This window comes from Tachysurus vachellii, chromosome 19 (genome assembly GCF_030014155.1).
Source record: "Tachysurus vachellii isolate PV-2020 chromosome 19, HZAU_Pvac_v1, whole genome shotgun sequence".
NCBI classification, from domain to species: Eukaryota; Metazoa; Chordata; class Actinopteri; order Siluriformes; family Bagridae; genus Tachysurus; species Tachysurus vachellii.
The window spans coordinates 22,085,467-22,095,466 of NC_083478.1; the positions used below are offsets into that span (position 1 = coordinate 22,085,467).

Consider the following 10,000-nt stretch of genomic DNA (forward strand, 5'->3'; position numbering starts at 1 on the left):
ATCCAGCCTTGCACCACTTAGTCTATTCTCAAAAACCTTTAACCATGTGTACTGTTTAATGCCTGAGTTCCTACTTCTCCAAAAATCTATTAAATCAGACTTTTTAATCATTTTTAATACTACCGCACTTGACTCATTGTGAGGCTCCTCCCCAATCCTGTCAACTGTAAAATTATTCCAATCTTCTCCAATAATTACACACACATTATCATCATATTTCTGATGATAGTGTTTCAGCTTCATAAAGAGTACAGAATCAGTTTCTATTTTAATTAACAGTATTCGTCCTTTGACAATTTCTTCACTTAGTAAGATGTTAACATTTATGTTTTAGAGAATAAAATGGCTGCACTAGTATTTGTTCCATGGCTTAAGACAGATTTCTCTCGCACCATGTGCTCCAGTCAGTGTGAGCATCACTGCTAGTGTTTATCTCTTGCAAAAAAAAGTTAAGCTTTTTCATTCTAAACAACTCTGATACCATCTTATTTCTGTTCCTACTCCTATTTATATTTAAGGACCTCGACCTTAAAGACTCCATAGAGAGATAGAAAAGGAGAAAGAATAGAAACAGATAAAGACAAGGGACAGAAGACACCACGTGGTTTAGCCAGTTTATTTTTTTGAAACATTAGCTTTGTCCTTTCTCAACATCGTCAATAATCTCTTTAACCGAAACCTTTTCTTTTTACTAAACGCTTCATAACTAACTGTTTTTTGCATTTCATTAATTTCTTGTAGAGTATTCATGTCATCTGCCATATGTCCAAACTCAGACATGTCAGTGAGAGTATCGTCATGTCTCATCTCTGTATCTGTGCTCATGTCAACTCAATGTGACACACCAGGATGTTCCACACTGTCTACATCTACATCAGCCTTTTATTTTACTTTATCCTCATCATCCTCCTCATCATCATCATCAGTAATCACCTTGTTTACAGTCATTTCTGCTACATCATTATTAGCCCTGGAGTTAACCGTTTCTCCATCATCCGTATTCTGATGGGGAACAACATTGTTAATCAGATCAGTATTAATTAATCAGATCCTCAAAGTTAACCTTATTATTGTTCATTTCAACAACAGCAGTAACACTCGGTCCCTCAGTATCAACTGGTCCAGCTGAAGAACTGGGTCCTGCAGCACCAACAGAACCAGCAGCAACCACAGGCTCAGTAACACCAGCATCCACAGCAGTCTCCTCTCTAACCTGGACTTTATGAGGATACACAAGCCTCCTGTGCCCGATGTCCCCACACACAAAGACTTTCATACTGCCAGTATTCGTGTACATCACGCTTTTCCCTCGTGCCACACCCTAAGCGACACATCCAGCTCTGGTTTTGGTGTACACAGGATAGCAGAAAGGGAGATTAACTAGTTTATTTGATTTGATGTTTGTGTGTACACGTGTGTGTGTGTGTGTGTATGTGTTACCTCAGTCGTCCATCCTGAGCTGCTGCACCTCCTGGTATAATTTTGGTGATAAAGATGCTCGGATCATCTCCTACATGCGGATTATCAGTACCACCTGCTATACTGAAACCCAAACCAGAATTCCCCTAGACACACACACACACACACACACACACACACACGTTTCAACATTTGTTTATCATAAAACCTACATCATAGCTTCAATACCTCATGATACAGATGAACATGATATTTATGAGGAGATACAGAGTGAGGAGATACACAGTGATTAGAGAGTAAGGAGATACACAGCGATTAGAGACACAGTGAGGAGATACACAGTGATTAGAGACACAGTGAGGAGATACACAGCGATTAGAGACACAGTGAGGAGATACACAGTGAGGAGATACACAGTGATTAGAGACACAGTGATTAGAGACACAGTGAGGAGATACACAGTGATTAGAGACACAGTGAGGAGATACACAGTGATTAGACACAGTGAGGAGATACACAGTGATTAGAGACACAGTGAGGAGATACACAGCGATTAGAGACACAGTGATTAGAGACACAGTGTGGAGATACACAGTGATTAGAGACACAGTGTGGAGATACACAGTGAGGAGATACACAGTGATTAGAGACACAGTGATTAGAGACACAGTGATTAGAGACACAGTGTGGAGATACACAGTGATTAGAGACACAGTGAGGAGATACACAGTGATTAGAGACACAGTGAGGAGATACACAGTGATTAGAGACACAGTGTGGAGATACACAGTGATTAGAGACACAGCGATTAGAGACACAGTGTGGAGATACACAGTGATTAGACACAGTGTGGAGATACACAGTGATTAGAGACACAGTGAGGAGATACACAGTGATTAGAGACACAGTGAGGAGATACACAGTGATTAGAGACACAGTGTGGAGATACACAGTGATTAGAGACACAGTGAGGAGATACACAGTGATTAGAGACACAGTGAGGAGATACACAGTGATTAGAGACACAGTGTGGAGATACACAGCGATTAGAGAGTAAGGAGATACACAGTGAGCAGCAGTAGTCTAGTATATATTACACCAACCTCTAACTCGTACCCCATCCATGTAGTCAACAGAGTAGTCATCCACATCTATTGTTCTACTCCCTTCTCACACAATCCCACCTCCACACACACACACACACACACACAGCAGTTTTTTAAGTGTGTGTGTGGGGGGGGGACTTACCCTCTCCAATGTGATCTCTTCATATTCTACTTCTCCACTTAATCCGTTCATCTAGAAAAGAAAGCGAGAGTATGACAGAGAGAGACAGAAAGAGAGAGATGGTGAGAGAGAGAATAAGAAATTCGTTAATGCTTCCTAGTTGTTATGGCTACTCCATGGCAACATCTGTCAAGCCTTCCAGGGGAACCCTGTTTCCATGGCAACTCAGATTTCTATGGCAACTGTTTCGGGCTGTACACCCACACATACACCCACTCACACTCATCCAACACCCACAGCACACACACACACACTCCTCGCTTTCTCACACACAAACACACACCAGTGACACATGCACTTGAATTAATGACACATAATTATTTTCTCAATTAATATTCAAATGAACCACACGCATATAAAAAATCAACACATACACACACACTTTGTATTGTTGCATCTATATTTCCTAAATGGAATGTGTGAAGTCAAGCTAAAAATAGACACACAGAACATGGTGCCATCAGTATACACACACACAGAACATGGTGAAATCAGTACACACACACACACACAGAACATGGTGAAATCAGTATACACACACACACACACACACATAGAGCATGGTGCCATCAGTATACACACATAGTGCATGGTGCCATCAGTATACACACACACACACACAGAACATGGTGAAATCAGTATACACACACACACAGAACATGGTGAAATCAGTATACACACACACACACACACACACATAGAGCATGGTGCCATCAGTATACACACACACATGGAGCATGGTGAAATCATTATACACACACACACACACACACACTCACATAGAGCATGGTGCCATCAGTATACACACACACACAGAGCATGGTGAAATCATTATACACACACACACACACACACACACTCACATAGAGCATGGTGAAATCAGTATACACACAGACACTCACATAGAGCATGGTGCCATCAGTATACACACATAGAGCATGGTGCCATCAGTATACACACACACATAGAGCATGGTGCCATCAGGATACACACACATAGAGCATGGTGCCATCAGTATACACACTCACATAGAGCATGGTGCCATCAGTATACACACATAGAGCATGGTGCCATCAGTATACACACACATAGAGCATGGTGCCATCAGTATACACACACATATAGAGCATGGTGCCATCAGTATACACACACATAGAGCATGGTGCCATCAGTATACACACACATAGAGCATGGTGCCATCAGTATACACACACATAGAGCATGGTGCCATCAGTATACACACACATAGAGCATGGTGCCATCAGGATACACACACATAGAGCATGGTGCCATCAGTATACACACACATAGAGCATGGTGCCATCAGTATACACACACATAGAGCATGGTGCCATCAGTATACACACACATAGAGCATGGTGCCATCAGGATACACACACATAGAGCATGGTGCCATCAGTATACACACACTTATATATAATGCAATATGCCTGTGTGGTTATTCATTGTACAGTACATGTCAACAAAAGGTGTTATTGCGTCTGTCTGTGTCTGTATATCTGCCCTTTTATTCCCTGTCCCTATCTGCCCTTTGGCCCTTTGTCTTTGACTCAATGTCCCTGTTTCTCTCTCTCTCTCTCTCTCTCTCTCTCTCTCTCTCTCTCGTTATCTCCCACCCCTTATGTTTGTTCTATCTAACAATATATTCAGTTGTTTCCCCCTGAAAAGCTCATTTCAGACAAGGTTCCATGTAGAACCCGTCCTGCATTGTGTTGTGTTGTGTTGTGTTGTGTTGTGTTGTGTTCTCTCACTTAATAAAGATTTACTCCCAAGTGTGCACTTCAGTTCTGCTCACTCAGCCTGTTCCTGTGCAGTTACATAACACACACAAAACTCACAGCATGTTCACTGATGTGTGTTTAATCATGGAAATGTGCTCACACAACACACAGAAACACACAGAGGGAGATGTCCAGTGGTGGGTCCATAATGTACCCCCCCCCCCCCCCCCCACACACACACACAGAAAGAGAGAGAGAGAAATCACCTAAAAAAAACGACTATCACTATTCCTCTCTGTCACCAAGACAACAACTATGCCTGTCTGTACCCATGACAACACCCCCTGATAACCCAGGCAATCAGTAGTACTCTTGCTCACTCACTCACTCACTCACACAGTTTCTCATTCACCCACTCACTCACTCACTCACTCATTCACCCACTCACAAAGGGATCTTTAGATTATCATTTAATTATTCAACCAATCACACGGTAGTATGGGGGAAGGGGGAGGGGCCTACCAACTGAGCTAGAATACAGCACTTATGTTCCACATGACATTTACAATACACACACATTTCTAAAACACATGAACACTAATGCTCTCTCTAACACACACACACACACATTTCTAAAACACATGAACACTAGTGCTCTCTCTAACACACACACACATTTCTAAAACACATGAACACTAGTGCTCTCTCTAACACACACACACACACACACACATTTCTAAAACACATGAACACTAGTGCTCTCTCTAACACACACACATTTCTAAAACACATGAACACTAGTGCTCTCTCTAACACACACACACACATTTCTAAAACACATGAACACTGGTGCTCTCTCTAACACTCTCACACACACACACACACACACACACACACATTTCTAAAATACATGAACACTAGTGCTCTCTCTAACACACACACACACACACACACACACACACACATTTCTAAAACACATGAACACTGGTGCTCTCTCTAACACACACACACACACATTTCTAAAACACATGAACACTAGTGCTCTCTCTAACACACACTCACACACACACACATTTCTAAAACACATGAACACTAGTGCTCTCTCTAACACACACACACACACATTTCTAAAACACATGAACACTAGTGCTCTCTCTAACACACACACACACACATTTCTAAAACACATGAACACTAGTGCTCTCTCTAACACACTCGCGCGCGCACACACACACACACACACACACACACACACACACACACACAGTACCATGTTGCGTTGTCTCCGTTTCTTGGCTTTGCGGACGTTGTGGATGAAGCGGCGACCCATCTTCTTCGCGTACCAAACCGACACGAACATGACGTCACACGCCGATCACTGGCACCGCGGCACGAGCCGAGCTGCCGGACACGTGTATGACGTAAACAAAGTCGCCGTTCCTTTACAGTTGCACAGTACAGTGCGCGAGCAGGTCAATCTGGCAATCTTAAAAATCTTTAAACGCGGAGATGTTGCGGGCTCGTAACGCCTCGGTCTCTCTCTCTCACACACACACACATACACACACACACACACACACACACACACACGAGATGATGAATAATTCAGAACTGTTTCCACTGGTCAGTAGTGTTAGCTTTGCGCGCGCGCAATCTCTCGGACAGGGTCTGGGGCGCGTTCCGGCACTCGTGCATGCAATAGAAGGCAGGAGCTTTTCTAATATCCTCGCAAGACACCCAGTCGACAAGATGGCGTCCCCCTAGAGTTGTCTCACTCTCTCACTCTGTCTCTCTCACTCCCTCTCTGACCATTTATCACCGTAACACACTGTGCTCCATCTCTCATACTTTCCACCTCAAGCCCGGGTTCTCCAGTGACGCAAGCGCGCTCCCGCCTGCCTTCTCTCTCACTCTAACTCTGTGTGTGTGTGTGTGTGTGTGTGTGTTAATTGCTTTGCCACTACTTACTCTTCTATAGTCCCAAATGAACCGACTTCTCTAATTAACACACACACACACACACACACACAGAGTTAATAAACATCACCTTGCAATAATAAAACAGTCTCTCTCTCTCTCTCTCTCTCTCTCTCTCTCTCTCTCTCTCTCACACACACACACACAGACAAACTCTCTCTCTTTACCCCCCAAAAAAGGGGGGGCTTGTTGCCATGGAGACCAACATTCCCATCACCGTAGTGATATGTCTGTCTATGCGCGTATGTTATGAATGCATGTGTGTGTCAGTGTGACTTATGAATATTCAAAATTAGCTTAATGATGACATTGCTATGGAAACAGTTGTCTGATTTGTTGACATGATTATAACATCATGTGCTTAATAAAATCAGCTTGTGTCAAGTTTTAAAATCCACTAGCACATTGTGTAATAACTTGGTGAGTTCTACAAGCCTGTGAAATCAGAGCAGTGTGTGAGCTTACTAGAGTAGACGTGGCGTAGTATGGGGCGTGGCTGCTGGGCAGTAAGACAGGCTGTAATTAGAAAATAGAGTGAGACAGTTAAGACACCTTTGCACTGAATAAATATGCTGATGCCACATGATTGGCTGATGGTTGGATACAGGTGTTCCTGTGAGAGTGTATGACATAAATAATAAAAGATGTTACTCAGGTCCAACAGAGATACAACAAATATATACACAAGCTTATACTGTAAAAGATCGCTCTCCAAGGTGCTGAAACACTTCCAATGTTGACTACAAGGGGGCGACAGATACCACACAATACTTTTTATTTTACTTTACTATGTGGTTGTTTACACTAATCTGCTACCTAGTAAACACTTTATAAACACTCTGGTTATAAAAGAACTATGGTCTTGGTATGGAGTAGGGTTGTGGTTGGGGTTAGCGGTTAGGGTTAGGGTTAGGGATAGGGTTAGTGTTAGTGATAGTGATAGGGATAGTATAGGGATAGGGTTAGTGTTAGTGTTAGGGATAGGGTTAGTGTTAGTGTTAGGGATAGGGTTAGTGTTAGTGTTAGGGATAGGGTTAGTGTAGGGATAGGGTTAGTGTTAGGGATAGGGTTAGTGTTAGGGATAGTGTTAGGGATAGGGTTAGGGATAGTGTTAGTGTTAGGGATAGTGTTAGTGTTAGGGATAGTGATAGTGTTAGGGATAGGGTTAGTGTTAGGGATAGTGTTAGTGTTAGGGATAGTGTTAGTGTTAGGTATAGCGTTAGTGTTAGGGATAGGGTTAGTGTTAGGGATAGTGATAGTGTTAGGGATAGTGATAGTGTTAGGGATAGTGATAGTGTTAGGGATAGGGTTAGTGTTAGGGATAGTGTTAGTGTTAGGGATAGTGTTAGTGTTAGGTATAGCGTTAGTGTTAGGGATAGGGTTAGTGTTAGGGATAGTGTTAGGGATAGTGTTAGTGTTAGGGATAGTGATAGTGTTAGGGATAGTGTTAGTGTAGGGATAGTGTTAGTGTAGGGATAGTGTTAGTGTAGGGATAGCCCTCTGTCTTAAACAATTTGTACATATAGAAAAAAGACAGAAATACCTTTGCAGGTGATATATGCGCATGTGTTGAGTAACCATGAAGACCATCCGTAGGGGCGTGGCTTGCGTCACTAAGATGCAAAATCTCACCACTCTTTCCAGATGTTATGTGGGCGGGGCTGTGCTCAGGGGGTGGGGACTCTTCATCTTGATAACGGTATTTCTGCAGGAGAAAGGAGAGAGACAGTAATTCTCTAGTAAACCAATCTTTATAAACTGTCCTGTAATTTTAGCTTAGTTTCTTTGTTCTTTATTTTAAACACCTATTTTTTCCATTTAACTCTAAGATCTCATTCACTCACTCATCTTCTACCGCTTATCTGAACTACCTCGGGTCACGGGGAGCCTGTGCCTATCTCAGGCGTCATCGGGCATCAAGGCAGGATACACCCTGGACGGAGTGCCAACCCATCACAGGGCACACACACACACTCTCATTCACTCACACACTCACACACTACAGACAATTTTCCAGAGATGCCAATCAACCTACCATGCATGTCTTTGGACCGGGGGAGGAAACCGGAGTACCCGGAGGAAACCCCCGAGGCACGGGGAGAACATGCAAACTCCACACACACAAGGTGGTGGCGGGAATCGAACCCCCAACCCTGGAGGTGGGAGGCGAACGTGCTAAACACTAAGCCACCGTGACCCCACAACTCTAAGATCTATATTTCCTAATCTCTTGTTTGTTTGTTGATTATTATTATTTTTTAGTCTCTCGTGTCTCTTAAACCTGTTTACAAATGTTTAATTTTTGAGTGTTTCTCGCTCTTTGCTCCTTAGTTTTTATGCTGCAAATTTTATTAAAGGCAAAAATTATTAAGAAAAACATTAACTAAATTAACTAAATTTAATTAAATTAAAAAATTAACAAACACAAAGAAAAAAATATACTTTTCACACTAAAAACAAATAAAGCAAATTAGAAAATAAACAGGCAAAATGGAATCAACAAAAATATACAATTATCATAATTATTCATTAAAATAAAACAAAATAAACCAAAGAACAATCGATGTTAATTAAAGAAAATAAACAATTGTGTTGGTGGGTTGATGTTTATTTTGAACACACACATGCACACACACACTCTCACACATTTACACACATGTATAAACACACACAAACACACACAAATGTATAAACACACACAAATGTATAAACACACACACACACACATTTATAAACAGAATTATAGCCGCAGCATGGACATTTTATATTAACACACAGTGTATATATAAGTCAGTGGCATGTGAACGTTAGTGTGAGTGTGGAGTGTTAGAAAATGTGTACGTGCCACTAAGAGACATGATGAGAGACACGTGAGCTCTGCTAAATGGAACACGAGTGAAAAAAACGCTTTCATTAAGACATAATAAAACTAGTTGATTATTATAAACACACACACACACACACACACACACACACACACACACACACAGTCTGTTTCTTTCTCTCTCTTTCTTACCTTTCCTACAGCTCTGTCTTCTGGAGATGAGGTCAGAGAGACACACTGTCCTATTTCCTGATTTAGTACCCGCCTATCCCCCCCTCTGTCTTTCTCTCTCTCTCTCTCCCTCTCTCTCTCTCTCTCTCTCTCTCTCTGTCTCTCTCTCTCTCTCTCTCTCTCTCTCTCTGTCTCTCTCTCTCTCTCCCTCTCTCTCTCTCTCTCTCTCTCTCTCTCTCTCTCTCTCTCTCTGTCTCTCTCTCTCTCTCTCTCTCTCTCTCAATTCAGTTCAGTGAGCTTAATTATCATGACTGTAGTGTTTACAGTGTTGCTAAAGCAGGTAATGAGAATATTGATGTAAGGATTAATAAACATTAAAAGAACAAGATAAAAAAGAAAGAGGGAAAATAGAAAAAAAATAATAATAATAACAACAACAACAACAGCAACAATAGTATTAAGAAGTAATTAATTAGATATAGAATTTAAAGTGTGTAATAATTAGAATAAAATAATGGTGCATCTCAATAAAAGTTCATTTATATCAGTTATTTGAGTTAAATTTCTCTCTCTCTCTCTC

The 10,000-nt window shown here is 41.7% G+C and overlaps 1 protein-coding gene across 3 annotated transcripts in view; it reads right to left on the bottom strand.

Annotated features, from left to right (window-relative positions):
* The window catches only part of LOC132862770 (disks large homolog 4-like), a 30,783-nt gene that overhangs the window by 9,892 nt on the left and 10,891 nt on the right, over positions 1-10,000 (bottom strand). For all 3 annotated transcript variants that reach the window (XM_060894998.1, XM_060894997.1, XM_060894999.1), the window contains 4 exons: positions 7,969-8,130; positions 6,891-6,941; positions 2,668-2,718; positions 1,441-1,565 (listed from right to left, as the gene is read on the bottom strand). In XM_060894998.1, coding sequence (XP_060750981.1) covers positions 1,441-1,565; positions 2,668-2,718; positions 6,891-6,941; positions 7,969-8,130 — 389 coding nt within the window. The remainder of the gene's footprint in view (positions 1-1,440; positions 1,566-2,667; positions 2,719-6,890; positions 6,942-7,968; positions 8,131-10,000) is intronic.